The sequence below is a fragment of the Lissotriton helveticus genome, chromosome 7 (genome assembly GCF_964261635.1).
Source record: "Lissotriton helveticus chromosome 7, aLisHel1.1, whole genome shotgun sequence".
Classification (NCBI taxonomy): domain Eukaryota; kingdom Metazoa; phylum Chordata; class Amphibia; order Caudata; family Salamandridae; genus Lissotriton; species Lissotriton helveticus.
In genome coordinates, this window is record NC_136068.1 from 1,268,712,085 (window position 1) to 1,268,728,855 (window position 16,771).

Here is a 16,771-nt window from a genome sequence, read left to right on the forward strand (position 1 = left end):
AGCTACATCAGTAGTGTTGGTTAATTTCACAAAAAGCCGTACCTGTACAATTAGAATTTGCTGAGGCTGCTGGTCAAGGCTAACTGCAGATCACCATTTTTGTTCTTTCAGAGAAGTGATTTATTTTCCGGCTGTATTTGTCGTCATCTGTTGTCCACATAGCAGAAGCGGGCTGTCAGCTAAGCATCGTGGCCGGAAGTGCATGTCTTCAGTGGCGTAGAAAAGGTTCCTGGTCCTCTCACACACACATTTAAATGAGCCACAGTGCCGGAAGCACGGGCTCTGGACAGCAGCTTGACTCCTCCGACAGGGGCTTGCTGCTGTGGGCGAGGAGTGCGCAGAACTGCACCTGGAGGTGGGCACGGCGCTTGAAGCAGGACTCCTGGACCGAACCTTGACTCCTCCGACAAGGGCTTGCAGCTGGGAGTGCAGAGTGTGCAAAACTGCCCATGGAGGTGGGCACTATAATTAAATTAATATAAAAATACAACGGAGTGTGTATAAACTTGCATCATGACGAGCGCCGTGCTGATTGTGTATAATTAACAGTGCGGCGCTCGTGAGGAGCACCATGCTAATTATTATGCAAGTGAGCAAGCTGGGCTGCAAAAATCCAACAAAAAAGAAGTTCACCTCGGACACGATTAAAACACGAAAGCGGACGAAAACTGTGGTTAGGCTGTGCTGCTTCCGGATAAAACGGAAGTCACTTATCGCATGGACAGCCAACCGTAAGCCTGCTAAGAAAAGCAGTGCCATAGTTAAACAAATGGCAAACGGCAAGAGAAAGTACCAGGTAGTTTCAGCCCTGATACTGATTACTGGAAGTCTCGGAGAGACAGCGCATGCGCGCTGCCAAGCCGAGACCTAAAAATGGTGGGAAATATTGAAATATTGGAGAAAGAAGGGGATGGTAGAGAATGAAAGAAAAAGGATGAGGCAAAAAAGTGTAAAAAGAAAAGTTGACCATATGAGAAACAAAGATAGAAAAGCCAGCAGAGAAAGAAAATTGAGTAGCGGGGGATTAAAGAAGCATTGTGGAATAGAAAAAGAAATCAAGGAAGATACAAAAGCAGGCAAAGAGGTCAAAGATGGACTCAAACAATATAAGATAATAGGCAGATGAAAGATGAGAATGAGACAGAAGAGAAGGAGCCAGAAGAAGGAACATAGGATGGAAAAGTAAAAAAGGGCAATTAATAGGAGGGGTGTGAGAAGTCTACAGTTAAGAAGGATGAGAAATGTAGCATCAGCAGCAGTTAGCAATGCAAATAAGGAAATAGTGAGAGAAAGATGTAAGAGAATGGCAGAGATTAAGGTGTGAGAGAAGCTAGAAAAAGACAACTGAGAAATTGAGGTGATTAAATGAGAGGAATAGAGAGGACAGAGGCAATGACATCGGTAGAGTTTATTGTATGCATTATAGTAGCCCTGGAAGAAAAAGGCAATCTCTTAGACTTGTCAGTCTTAGGTGATCTTCCCCCAAACTTTTTTGCCTTACTCCTTGATTTTTACTGATCTTGCTTTTGCTGGTCCTAGGACTATGTGCACTTTACCACAGCTAACAAGTGCTAAAGTGCTTGTGCTCTCTCCTCTAAAAATTGTAAAATAGGCTTACACCCAATTGGCACATTTGATTTGTTTGTAGGTCCCTTGTAAAGGGGCACTACATGAACCCAGGGCTTTAAAATTAAATGCTACTAGTTGGCCTGCAGCACTTATTGTGACACCCACTTAAGTAGCCATTAAACATGTCTCAGGCCTGTCACTGAAGCCTATACGTGCAATTTTAAAATAGCATTTTGATCTGGCAAAATAAACCTTTTGCCAAGCCTAAAACCTTCCTTTTTAGTACATATAAGTCACCCCTAGAGTAGGTCCTAAGCAGAGGGTAGGGAAGGGTGCCGTGTATTTAAAAGATGAACAAGTTGGACATCCTCAAAATGATAAGAAAGTTTCTACCACTCCTGCCTTTCAGTGCCAGGAATCTGCTGGTACAAGCCTTGATTCTTTCTCGGCTGGATTATGCTAATGTGATCTATTTAGGTGCCCCTGTTACTACTATCAGAAAACTTCAAATAGCTCAAAATTGCGCCGCACGTCTTCTGATGCAGGCCCACAACCGGGAATCTGCTAAACCACACATCACCTCTCTGCACTGGCTGCCAGTGGCCGAGAGAATCCAATTCAAGGCACTGTGTATTGCTCACAAATCTCTCTCGGATACTGCCCATCTGATCCTTCCATTATTCCCCGGTATCTTCCTAAAAGGACACTGCGCTCTGAGAAGAAACATCTTGCCACTATTCCCAGAGTGAACCGAGGGCGGAGTGGGGACCGGCGTTTCTCGGCCGTTGCGGCAAAGTGCTGGAACCAACTGCCGGACCCTATTCGGCTCGAGCCCCACCATTTACGGTTCCGCAAACATCTAAAGACTCTGCTGTTCCCCTGCATCTGCTGCCCCGCCTTTGTTTTATGTTTGTCTCCACCGCTGGTAGGCCTTTGGTAGCCATGTGCTTTACAAGTGTACACTCACTCACTCACTCACTCACTCACATGTATTTTTAACTTTTACCTGTCCTGGTAGTGAAAAACTCTTACATTTGTTTTCAATAAAGCACGGCCTGCCTCTCCCATAGGATAACATTGGGTCAATTTATTTCAATTAACAAGTGATAACTTTCATTAGGGAGAAGGTAGGAATGCCAAGCTTTGTGTCTATAGAATTGTAATTTAAAGACCTTGTTAATGTTAAAATAGGATTTTAAGTCACAATTCTGAAAATGCCACTTTTAGAAAGTTGGTATTTTCTTGTACCAACTATTTGGTGTTTGCAGCATGTATCCTAGGTCACATGACTAGATGTAGCTGGCAGTTAATCTTTGTATATTGGTCCCAACTGGTGTTGGTAGGATGGGCCATCTTCTCTGACCTGATGAAGGGGAGGTGCTGTCACTTGCCACATTTGGACATCACGAAGGCTCTGCCTGGGCACATCTAAAAGGGTTTGACACTAGTATTTTGGGATTCCAGACAAGTTGGGTCCAGGGCAGGTAGGCTGGAAATTCCTCTGTGGATAGAAAGCTCCAGAACCTTCTCTACTTCAAAACTGGCACCAGGTATAAATATTGGACCCTCAGACCCAACTCTTCAGTACACTTCCGGACCTGTGGACAACTGGGAAATAAATACTGCACCCTGAGACCCAACTCTTCAGTGCACTTCTGGATCTGTGGGCGACTCAGAAGGACTCCTTTACTGCTGCATCATGACTACTACTCTGTTGCCCTGCTGCTGAGTAAGAAGGTTTTGACCGGCATCTTGATCCCAGAACCACCAGAGTGACTTTAGGGGCCAGTTGCCTGGCTTCTTGATCAGAGCCTCAGGGATATAAAAGGTTGTAACCATCTTGAACCCAACACCTGGACTCTACTTGCTGTGAATCTTGCCCTCCAAGTGGTGCCACCCCAGTTCTGGACCCTTGGAAGTGGGCCTGAAGGTGCTCTACCAGCCCAGCTGTGGTCCCGTCTGCAGAACAGATGCAGAGCAACGCATCAAAGCTGCCCGACATAGGACTTCACATCACAAGCCACTCATCGACAGCATTCTTTACACCAACACAGGACTACGCATAACAGCCCTGCAATGCCTTGGAACCACCGCTACGCGGCATATCCTCGACACAGGATCCCACAACGATCCGCAACCAGGATTTAAGGTACTTTGTTCAGTGGGCCTATCCTGGTCCCCGTATCCGTCTCGTGCTACATCGTTATCAGCCTGAACTTGTGACTTTATCCCGGTCTGGCTCGACCAGATACCCACTGTTGGCACTTTGATCTTGCAGTCACTATTTTCACTTACATTTTTAAAATCACATATCTCCTGATTGGATATTTGTTGTTTTGGTGTCAAATAATTTATTAAATTGACCTATTTTTTTCTACATTATTGTGGAATTGTTATTGTGTTGTTTTTACTTTTTTGCTGTTTGAAGTGCTGCATAAATACTTTACACATTGCATTTAAGTTAAGCCTGACTGATTGTGCCAATCTACCAGAACGATAAGCACAGGTTAATTTTTTAGCTTGCAATTTCACCCTGACAGGAATTGTATTTGCTGCTTGAGAAGGGTTTCACTCCCCTCAACCAGGAGCCCAATTTTCAACACAATCTTTGGCACATTGTAGAAACTTCAGTCAATATAGTTGCCCTCATCAGCATTCTACAGGCATTGCAGGCAATACCAAGACATTGGCAGATGTTAGGCCATGGAGGCATATTTTGGGTATTCCAGATATTATGATGGTTCTCCTTGGTATTCCGTGAGTATTCTATGCATTACAGGGGCCTATTGAACAATGTTGCGCTCCCTGGTTTGATATGGTTTTATGTCAAAATATAATTGTCACAATATCGCCTGAAAGAAGTATTGTGTTCTAAGTGCCATTTACAAAACTATTGCCCCCTTGTATGTAGGTATTCTATTATTATCTCCAATGTGGTTTGCAGACAAAATTTAGGACACAATATTTATTTTAGACAATATTCTCTCAACAATATTCTGGTACCATACCGTAGATATTATGGGTGCCAGTAGAAGTCTTGGTTGAAAGCAGCCATCATGGCATAATAAGTACATTCTAAACATCATTGTGGTCATGCCTTGCATAATGGTGACATAAGCATAAGTTTTCCATTCTTTGCATATGGTCAATTTCCTTAGTATTGTTTGGTCGACTAAAGCAGATTGTTGGCCATGCCTTGCATGTGGGGACCACCTAGGGCTTCGGGTGGTCTTACTGAAATAATGAGGGCATCCCTGAAACTGGTGGGTGCCACAAACATAGGATGTGAGTTCTCCTGATATGATTGTGATCCACGGACATGTGAGCCTAAATCTGTCCATTTGGGCAGTTGTACATGTACTTGATGAAATTAACAAGCTAGGGCCATATTTATGTGGTACATGTGCGATTCAACTGAAAAATGAGATTTATGAAGCCATACAAGGCCACTTTGTGTGGCCCTGAGTGGCTTCATCAATCTCGAGTAAAGCAATGCAGCTCAAATTGCTGTGTTGCCCTACTCTACGCTAGGGAGGCGTTGCATGGATGTTCCCACTGAACTCCCATGGTTTTTAACGCATTTCCAGATTTACCCGATCTGGTAAAGCTGGGGATGCTGCAAAAAGATACGCCTTCACAGAAGAGGCGTTACGAGGAGAAATATCTTTACTTCCTCTTGCTATGCCTACTGCATTCTGAAGCACACATAGATAGAGAAATATGCCTCACAGGATTGTTTTTGTGCAGGCAGGTGGCTCTTCCTGGACAAAAACAATCCTACATGCAACACAGGCACCCTTGCACCATGGTGCAAGAGTGCCTGCGTTGCCAATAGGCAGCCAAAATGGCTCTTGCGCAGGGGAAAAGGCAGGAATGTGCCGTATTATTTTAAATATGGCCCATTCCTGCCCTTTCTCTGTCACACAGCGCAGCAAGGTGACTTGCTGCGCTGTACTGCGCTGCGTGACAATGTCATAAATATGCCCCTCATATCTGGGAACTAAGCACATTGATTTACTACTTATGAAAAGCTGGGTTCTGGGTGTGGAATGCAATTTTTTCAAAATTCCGATATCAATTACTTGTATTCTCAATTGTGTCCTCCTCAAACCAGTGAAATGAAATGAGAATTTGTAAAGCACACTCAGGAGTCTAGGCGCTGCCCTAACTGAAGGAGAATCCTAAAAGAAGTGGAAGGGTTTGAAATAATGAAATATCTGTTGACTAAAAAGCCATGTTTTCTGACCTTTCCTGAAGGGAAGCAGTCTAGTAATTTTCTTGAGGCCGAGGGGAGTTTTGGAGGCACAGGTAACAAAGCTTCTGCCCCCCCATTTTGAACTTTTAACTTTAGGGACAATTACGTTGCATGCAGAGGATGAACATAAAAAGTGTATAGTGTGCCATCCAACTGGTATTTTGCTACTTCTGTCATTACATCCACATATATAATACAGCAAGTAAATTACACTAACAAGACAGTACCAATATGAAATGAATAAGCAAAAACCATGGCTTCGTAGTATAGCATATTGAAAATACTTCAGTTCTGAAATGGTGAGAATGTGAAAGTACTGTAACGAGCCTCTTTGAAGGTACATTAAAGGCAGTTAAGGGTGGTATTGCTGCAGAGTTAAGATTGTTTTTCATCCTGAGGGTGAGGGCAAAAATGGAGACCCCGTCAGCACCTGCTTTTTAGAACTGCCGGTGCTGAGCACCGGCAAGACCAGGCCCACTTACAGCCCTGGACCTACCTAATTTATACTGATTAGTCAGATCATTTTGCAAACCTCTATAATCAGACTTTGTGATGCAGCCTATAAATATTTAGGCAGCATCACAAATTACATCCCGTTCGCAAACCAGTCTGTGTGCACCCTGCAAATCCTTGGTTTGTGAATTGGCTTAGAACCTCAGGCCCCAGATCTATATTTTTTATCTGGAAGTTTGGAATGAAGGTTGACAACAAAGTGATTGCCTTTACACCATATATTAAAAGCTGCAATTTGAACATCAAATCTTGTTGAGTGCGGGCATATTGCTTATGTCATTTACTTGGTGCCAGGGGGCACTTAGTAAAATGGCTTTTATTCCAACTAAACGTTTAAAGACCATATATTAAGTAGTGCTGTCAAAGGCAAGATTCAAAATTGAATTTGATGGTGCACATGTAGATTGGTCCCAGGACAACAGTAATGAAGGGGAAGATCCTTTACAACGCAACGGCTACAACGCGGTTGCGTTACGACGCAGCTTTAACAACAAAAGTCGTTACAACGACTTTCGCTGGAGGGCGCTCTAGGATAGGGGATAGTTTAATTTACTATCCAACACCTTCCCTACTATCCACGGGGACTGGTGTTGGAATAGTAAATTAAACTATTCACTATCAGCGCCCCCAACGCAAGTTGTTGTAACGACTTGCGTTGTTAAAACTGCGTCGTAAAGGGACGCGTTGTAACGGTACGCGTCGTACCGTCATACATCCGTAATGAATGACTCCAGTTGTCATAATCAGAGCCCCATAACCTCTAATTGCCACAGGGTCATCCGAGTAGGTTTCATGCAGCCTCCCTTCTTATATGGTACATTTTCAACCATTCTGTAAGATTCACAGATGGAATCCTGCCTCATTAATATGCATAAGGTGAAAATCCTACTGAATGGGCATTTTGTCCTGCATTAAAACTATCATGAGGTCGCCAACACAAGCTGTGATAATTTGCATCTGAGGTGTGAACCAGATAGTAGATATGACATACAGTATTGTGAAGCAGCTGCTATATTAGATGCTCTATAGGGTTTATAAAAAGTCTGTAAAATTGGTACATTCACTAAGCCCGCTAGGTCTCACCTCCTGTCTTATTCCGTCTTGTATTATTTTCTCTCAACGCACCAGGGAGCGCTGCATAATAGAGCCCAGCAACTTTTGACTTTGGGAACTAACACTGGCGAACTGTGACATCACCAACATCCACAATTCAGCACCTCAAACATATAAATTAGAATAAAAATGAACACCGCCCTAAGTGGCAAGTGCCAGGGTTGTCTGAGCTATGGGGAAGTATGAAGATTTTGAGGTAGGCTGGTGCTTCTGGGAGACTGCCAGGGTCCGAGGATTCAGACACATTGACAGGCTGAGGCAGAGCCAGCCTCAAAAAGACTGTTGTGAGACAAGGATAAGACAGAGGTTCAAATCTATGTTGTCATCTAGAGTCAGAAGGCAAATTCATGTCCACCACCCATGGTATTTTTATGAATCAGTGTCCATCATCTAAAGCCTGACATGTGGCATGCTTTGGTATTAAAGATGCAAAGGACTACCTAGGGTACTTTGTTATATGGTATTGAATTCCAGAATGTAGGGCAGCGAGAGTTCCAAAGATGTCAGTTGGGCCTGACTCCTTGGTAAGGATCATCAATACATGGCACAACAGGCTTCACAATCCACTAAGTCAGTCGGAGTTGCATGCTCGCTTACCTGTAGAAGGAAGTATTGCCTGTGACCCCGGTAGAGCTCCTGCAGTCTTGGCTCACTTCAGGAAGTGTGCCGTGGTTCCGGTAGTAGCGCTTGGCTCCAGTAGTGATGACGGCCACCCCATCACGCACCTTCTGCCTCAGCGTCAACTTCCAACTGTCCGTCGACACACTGATGAGGCCAACGGGGAATGAAGGGGGTGGAAGCTCAGTAGCTCCAACAGTCAAGCTTGGCACAATCCAGATGTATCCTGGACCAACAAGGCCGGCTTCTTTGGCCACCAGGAAGAGGTAGTCAGCCTCCTCCCGCGAGCAGTAGACGATCATCACCTGGGCATCCAGGTGCTGCAGGAGCCTTTGTGTTTTGGAGGCACTGGTGTCCGGTGTCATCTCGAAGGTCAGTATGTCCTGCATTTCCCAGCCAAAGTAGCTTACCTCAACGAAGGAGCGTATAATGTCCAGGAAGAGGCTATATCCTGGGTACAGGCTGGTGATAACAGCGAAGGAGCCCCAGTCATATTCCTCCAGCACCTTAAAAATGACCTGGATCTGTTGATCGATGGAGGCTCCGAGCTGCAGGAATGCAGAGCCGGGCTCCTATGGAAAGAAAAGAACAGCCCTGGGTGAAACATTCAACTCTAAGACCCACCACACCAGGCCGTTTCCAGCCTTTGCCTAAAGAATGCTGAACGCTGGACAGTGACACCGCGAACCTTCTCATGGTCTTTCCCTGTCTTGCTGAGGACCCCTCACCTCAGGCAACAGTAGATCCTCCCTCCAGATTATATGCAAAGAAACTCTACCCACATTTGCAGAGAGTTGGCTCTCTTCTACTTCAAAGAAGGGAGCAAGCTACCCAGCTGCTATGAAATGAGACCTGCTGCTCTGCAACGGAGAGATACTGGATGGAGAGTGACCACTTCCCTGACGGGAGACTGTTCTGAGCAGATTCATCCTTGTAATTAGGGCTCTCGGATTTATGGCATGTATATTTTAGAACTTTCCAGCTAAAGCCATATTTATTTCCCTTATCTTATTGGCATTTACCCAAATGTATTTTTGGGTATTGAAAAAATATTTTGCAACTAGTATGCTTGCCCATAAAACGTCCACTCTCTATAGAATAAAATAGTATTTTCATCTGAAAATAATCGCATGCTTGTACTAGCACGTGCACCTCTGCAGCTATTTAAGCCATAATGACATTGCTTCACCTTTCTTATGCAGCTATTGGCCTCGCAGCCATACTTCATAGCAAAGCGAGACACTCAAATGATCAAATTTTCCATTAAGAAAATCAATACCAACAGCCAGCTTGTTTTCCATCAGTAACTACGTGTAAAGATCTGAAAAAATGAACAAATAAGAGTCACATTTGTCAGATCTCCCGCACTAGACCTGCAAGTGAGGAGTCGTGAACATTAAGGAGAGATTCTTCATGCTGCGAGAATCCCAATAAAGAGCATATCTCTTTGAGGAGAGATGGCAGATGGAATGAGAGACACTCTCTAAGGAGAGCTAATATCTAAGAAGAGCTTTTATTTGAGGGGCGAACCTTACGAGAAGGACAGCCCAATAAAGAGAGTGTCGAGCAGAGACCTACACGGAGGTGGCATTCCTTTGATGAACCAGCATTTGTAACAAGGAGGGAGAGTGTGTTAGATTGGCATTGCAGGACCCACGGTAGCACCTGAGAATGAGCTCACAAGAATGAGTGTGTGAAAATCTTTGAGTCTCTGTCTTTGAGTCCCAAGAGTACGGAGAGCCAGGACCGGAGGAAGGATGTTTTCCTTAAAGGCCGCTAAAATGTGGAACTCACTCCCACTACAAATCCGGTCCAACCCTAACCTACTCTCATTCCGCAAACAATTGAAAACCTTTCTGTTTGCCAGGCCCACTTAAATCTCAGTCTCCGCCACCCTCAGCTCGGCTATCCATGCTCTAGCGCTTGGACGCCCATTTGGGCAGCAATCGCGCTTTACAAATCACAATACAATACAATACAATACAATCTGTGTGTGTTAGGTGGAGTGTATGACACTGCGAGTCCTTGAGTGTGTGAAAAGACAGATCTAATGAAATTGTAAGGTTTAGTGCTGTCGTGTGTTTCCTTTAGGGCCCACTTAGTTTCCTCGTATTTTAGTTGGCTTGCACATTTATGCTGCTTTGTCTTGCACACGTTACCCTTGGCACGTTTATTTTATTTAAAAACGATGGATTTAGGTCCAGATCTCTGTACTGGGGTGAATGTATGACATTGTTCTGCATTCTGTCCATCAACTGTTGTTTTTGCATTTCTCACCCCGAGTGGGCTGGGTATGCTCAGACGTGAGTCCCGTGCTCTCCACACCACTGGAGTCAAGCTATCCTGGCTGATGACGGCTGATAGCCAGAAACCGGTCCGAGGATGTTTGATTCCGGTCCAGGGAAGAAATGGCTTGACAGTTCGGGCTGGACTGTTCCCATGAGGCACAGGGTCAAGGCTGATTTGCATATGGCCATGCCTGAACTGGGGTGGTGTGGAGTGCAAAAAAAAAACCGATGGATTTATGCCCATATCTCTGTACTGGGATGAATGTATGACATTGTTCTGCTTCTGCATGTCTTGTATAATCTGTATTTTAAAACAAGGAGCTCACCTGTTTAAGCGCTCACCCTACGCGCTGACACAGCCCTCATTCCTCAGCCCTGAGACAGCGGTTCGCGCTGAGACAGGGAACGCCCAAGGCTTAAGCCACGCCCACTGCGAGGCCACGCCCACCAGCAAGGACTACAAAAACGCTTGAAAACGAAGCGCCCTCATTATTGGTAACTATCCTCTGAGGCGGAAAGCCGGAGGACTGTGTTCACGAAATTGAATTTTAAAACTTGTCACTTGTATAATCTGTATTTTAAAACAAGGAGCTCACCTGTTTAAGCGCTCACCCTACGCGCTGACACAGCCCTCATTCCTCAGCCCTGAGACAGCGGTTCGCGCTGAGACAGGGAACGCCCAAGGCTTAAGCCACGCCCACTGCGAGGCCACGCCCACCAGCAAGGACTACAAATGTGCCGGCCATACCAGCGCAGCGGACGAGCGCAGCGGGAGCGCCGTTTGCGCGCCGAAGGCGCGCCTAAGGCAAGCCCGTCTGCGCCCGTCCGCGCACGACCGGGCCTAGGGCCAGACCCCCTGCCTAAAACATCCTACACAAAGGTAAGCTACTCACGTCGAGAGCTACTAAGTCTCAGACCCTCATCCACTTCCTGCGATTATTTGCATGATCTAAACGGACCTTTCACTTGCTGCCCACTATGTAAGCCAGCCCAGCTCACACTACCTACAAAACCTCACAAACCCGCCGCCCTCAACCTCGCCTCACTAAATTGCCGCTCACTCCCTAAACACGCGACACAGGTGAACCACCTCATAGAAGATCTGGAGATAGATATCCTCTTTCTTACGGAAACGTGGCTTGCCCCACACTCACAATCAGATATGGCACTAGCAACTCCACCGGGATACCTGATTCAGTCCCTCCCCCGCAGTTTAGGAAGAGGTGGTGGTGTCGCCATCATCCACCGAGACCATCTCCACTGTAAAACCAGTGACGCACAGATTTTGGACTCAGAAAGTCTCCACTTTACCATTAAAATAAACCCAACCAACTCCCTAACGGGAATACTTGTGTACCGCCCTCCTGGTCTTCCAGGTTCCTTTATTGGTTCCCTTCTAGATACAGTCACAACTCAGGCTCACTCCCTGTCAAATTTTATGATAGTAGGTGACCTGAACATTCATCTGGAAGACCCAGCAGACCCTGTAGCCAACGATCTGATATTAGATCTGGCGGCACTTGACATCCGCCTACTCAACTCCGGAGCCACCCATATCAAGGGTCATTTACTGGACCCTGTTTTCACTAGTGCGCCATTAATACTACCGAAGGAGGCTCTTCCCCTGCCCTGGACAGACCACTTTTTAGTCTCCTGCCAACTTCCTGGAATTTTCAGGAAACCCCAAACTCCACCCACCTATAGCCGAGACAGGACCTGGTCTAGACTCCCCACCGAAAAATGGGCCAAAACCCTAGAAAGGACGACCCCGGCACACGCAGAAGACCCGGCGACTGCCGACAAACAATACAGAGAATGGATTACTTCCTCCCTGGATTCGGTACTCCCAATTAGAACTAGGGAAAACAAAAACGGTACACCTGGATCAGCCCCATGGTATAATACGGATCTCCGAATACTCCGGAAAAATTGTAAAAAAGCCGAACGGCTTTGGAGAAGAAACTGGCAGCACGCCAATAAACAGGCTTACCAGATCACAGTCAGACTTTACAAAGAGGCCATCAGAAAAGCCAAAGCCTCACACTATGATACAAGGATACAAGAATCATCCAATTCAGCCAGGGAATCCTTCTTAATTGTTAAGGAACTGCTTAAAGTCCCCAATTCTACCACCTCCACTACCCCTAAAGTTGACCGTAGCAACGAACTAGCTAACTACTTCAACGATAAAATCACAAGAATCCTGGCATCTCTTCCACCCCCCGACCCCACCAGTCACATGGAAAGTCGACTATCCCTCGACCAGGCCAAAAGCAATCCGCGCCCCGCTCTGCCGACATTTCGGCCAGTTACTTGTTTAGAAGTGGAAAAAACACTGATGAAAATGAAAAGCGGTTCACCTCTGGACCCAGCACCGATCAGGTTCCTTAAAACCGTAGCCTCGGTCATCGTACCCACTATCACAGAACTCATCAACAGTTCGCTCGCTCACGGATCTGTCCCTGATAGCTGGAAGAGTGCTGTTGTAAAAGCACTTAAAAAAAAAACCCCAGCTAGATCCAGCAGACTTGGCGAATTATCGACCAATATCTCTGCTCCCGGGTATCAGCAAAGTAGCTGAGAAACTGGTAAATGCTCAGTTATCTCAGTTCTTTGAGACTAACAAAATACTTAGGCAATCCCAAACTGGATTTCGCCCGGGCCATGGGACAGACACCGCACTCCTCGCCGTCATTGAAGAAGCAAGGCGCATACTGGATTCAGGAGGATCAGTGGCAGTGATCCTCCTGGATCTAAGCGCAGCCTTTGACACAGTCAACCATCGTGCCCTTCTTCATAGACTGGCGGATGCAGGACTAACCGGGACGGCATACAGTTGGATGGAGTCATTCCTGACAGGGCGCACATTCCAAGTATGGGACAACAATCACCACTCAGCCATCTTTCCTCTCACAAGCGGTGTCCCTCAGGGCTCCTCCCTGAGTCCGACGCTTTTCAACGCGTATATGGCCTCCCTCGAGGACGTGGTGACACCATTTAATATAAAAATGGTAAGTTATGCCGACGACACTCAGCTGGTCGTCTCCCTGTCCCAACTGATAGACCACCCAGAAAATCTGGCCAACTGTCTTACAGGAATTCATAATTGGATGAATAATTCATCACTAAAACTCAATGGGTCAAAGACGGAGGTCATGCTCCTAGGGAAACAATGGAAGACCATCCCCCCAGCACTCTGGCCTGATGCATTCGGGGAAATTCCACCACCTAAACGCGAAATTAAAACACTCGGCGTGTGGCTCGAACCAGAGTTGTCCATGAAGACACAGGCAACGAAAACTTCAGGCACCTGCTTCGGGCTCCTACGCACAACCCGCAAGATCCTTCCCCTACTGCCACCAAACTCTAGGAAACTACTCATCCAGGGACTGGTATTGTCCCGCCTGGACTATAGTAATATGGTCTACCTAGGAGCCCCTGAGGCCACCCTGACAAAACTTCAGCGGACACAGAACGCAGCGGCACGCCTGCTCACCAACCTCCCCTCCAGAGTATCCGCCAAGCCGGCCCTCAAAGCTCTGCACTGGCTCCCTGTGCGCCAAAGGGTGCAATTCAAAGCGATGTGCACAACACATAAGCTGATCAACGGTACTGGCCCCGAGATTCTCAGAAAAATTATTACCCCCTACACAACAACCAGATCTCTTCGATCTCAGAAGGAGAACCTGGCCAGCATACCGAGATTTAAAAAGACCCGCACAGGAGGACGGCAATTCTCCGTACAGGCGGCCGCCGGATGGAACGCCCTTCCACGGACCCTCAGACTCGAACCTAACTACCTGGCCTTCCGCAAGAAACTTAAAACACACCTCTTCCCTAAATAGTGTCCCCATATGAGTACCTTTCCCCCCCCCCTTCCCCTCAACAGGATTGTAAACTCACAGCGCGGGGATACCCTAGGGTCACCAGGCGCTTTAGAAATCGCTATTAAATTAAATTAAATTAAATTCTGTCCATCAACTGTTGTTTTTGCATTTGTCACCATGAATGGGACGGGTATGCTCAGACGTGAGTCCCGTGCTCTCCACACCACTGCAGGCAAGCTTTCCTGGCTGATGACGGCTGATAGCCAGAAACCGGTCCTAGGATGCTTGATTCTGGTCCGGGAAAGACATGGCTTGGCAGTTCGGACTGGACTGTTCCCATGAGGCACAGGGTCAAGGATGATTTGAATATGGCCATGTCTGAACTGGGATGGTGTGGAGTGCAAAAAAACGATGGATTTAGGCCCAGATCTCTGTACTGGGGTGAATGTATGACATTGTTCTGCATTCTGTCCAATAACTGTTGTTTTTGCATGTTTATTTTTGTGCCACAATATCTTAGAAAAGCACTGTACATGTTTTGTTATTGGTACAGATTGACTGAACATCTTGTACAAGGTCCAACAACACTGTGCCCGGTCTTATTGTGATCGGTTAACAAACGTAGCTTGGCACTTAGACACACAATACGTTCATGTCTACTGTTTTCAAGACGACACCTCGTAACATATTCACCGAGACGGTCCACTTTGAAAACAGAGAGAAGACATTCTAGCTTGCAAAGGTCCTGAAGAGAGAGAGATCCACTGCCTGAGAAGTAGAACAACTACCTACGCATAGCAGGTATGGGGTTCACCACTATAGTATACCCATGGATCTATGAAATAACACTGTGTTTCCATAGTGGGGTAGGCCGAGGCAGATACATAATTCACAATGGTAGGGCTTATTATGTGTATAGTTTACTTGAAACACTTTTCACTCTGTTGGGATGCATATGCTTTCAAGTTGGAGCACAGATGCTTCATAATAGAGCACAATAGGTTTCCATAAATATTGTGTCTTTTCTGTTTATTATGGACATGCATGAGTGAGAAAATGAAAGGTTGACAATCTGTTTCCATGGTTCCCTGATGGGACTAGAGTGTTGTGTTCAGGGGTGCTAACTTACCTCTCCCTCTGGAAAGGTTAGGAGGGCAGGTAAAGAACTATGAGATAGTATGGATTGGGGCTCATAGGTACTGATGTGGTATGGTGACTCAGTCCCTACATACTGACGTTTTGTGGTCCCAGGTATAGTTCTGTTTACACAGACCCTGAAACAGTGTTAGCATGTGCAAGGAGGAATACAAGTTATTTTGTGTGAGTTGATAATGATTAAGGTTACCAGTTTTGTGTTTTTACTGATTTTTACAGATAAATACAAATAGAAATCAATGTGTTTCCTGTTTGTATTTATTTTAAAAGCAGCACAATACAGAAATGTGTACTTCTTGTCAGTGACTCTGCATTCTGACCTTCCTAAACTCCAGACCAACAGCTAAGCAAATAGACATCATAAGGAGCTAAAAAACACAGGATGAGATTTCTTGAAATACAGGCATATGTTAACATATATTTGTTTATAAGGCTAATATTTACCTGTTGCTTAATTTGCTAAAACAAGAAAGTAGGAGTGCATATTTATCAGTTAAATAAATAGGGAAACATACAATTTTACGACTTCATTTATTCTCAAAACACAAAATGAATATGGATAAATACCAATAAGATGGGCAAAAAGTAAATATGGATGAATACATATGGAAATGTAGAAAAACATAATTACCATAAAACCAGGCACCCTAATTATAACGCGAGGGAGGAGCCCACTTCTCCATGTTCTTTCTACTGGACATTGTCATTGTCATGGGCTCCTTTTGGATATAGGGACTAGACAGTAGAAGGAAGCTCACCTTGGGGCTGAGCACCACTGCTGAGCCGCCGCTGATGCTGATGATGGGCACAGCAGTCTGCGAAGAGATGAAGTCTAGGATCTGCGCCACGGCCTCGGTACCTACATTGTCCTCGAAGATGATGCCGTGCAGCCGGACACTGGAAAGAACCTGGCAGATCCGGGTGAGCAGAGTGCTGGGGTTGGTGTCGTTCACGATGACTGTGATGGGATTCACTTCCAGGGGCAGGTCCAGGAAGCTCTCGGAGGTGAGTTGGCCTCGTATCTGTAGCTGGTAGGAGGAGCCCCCGAACACCAGGGCCACATTGACCTCGGGGCCAACAGGACTTGGCAATAAGGTATCCATGAAGACAGCAGCACTGCTCACAACCCAGGATAGTATCAAAGCCAATGTTGCAGCTGCACCCATCTCCACCGTCTACCTGGAAGAAGAAAAAAGACCAGCTCATGTACATCCATTCAGGCGGGCACCAGGGCTTGCTGGAAGGCGGGAGGTCAAGCCAAGATACGAAAGACCACACCCAAAGACAGAGTCAGGAAGGACCTCATGGGCAGGCAACACATGAGAAGAGAGCCCTACCTAGGCCAGAAGACAGCATGGCACAGGGGAAGGTAGTGTTCATGCAATGCACGAGTGGGAGATGGAATGGGAGAGGCTGGGGAGTGAGAGGGGAGC

At 46.0% G+C, this 16,771-nt stretch overlaps 1 protein-coding gene across 1 annotated transcript in view; it reads right to left on the reverse strand.

Moving 5' to 3' along the window:
* The window catches only part of GRIN2C (glutamate ionotropic receptor NMDA type subunit 2C), a 280,395-nt gene extending 263,891 nt beyond the window's left edge, over positions 1-16,504 (reverse strand). The window contains exons 1-2 of the mRNA XM_078650813.1: positions 16,097-16,504; positions 8,048-8,640 (exon numbers count right to left, since the gene is read on the reverse strand). Of these exons, the coding sequence (XP_078506939.1) occupies positions 8,048-8,640; positions 16,097-16,504 (1,001 nt within the window). The remainder of the gene's footprint in view (positions 1-8,047; positions 8,641-16,096) is intronic.
* Positions 16,505-16,771: the final 267 nt, after the last annotated feature.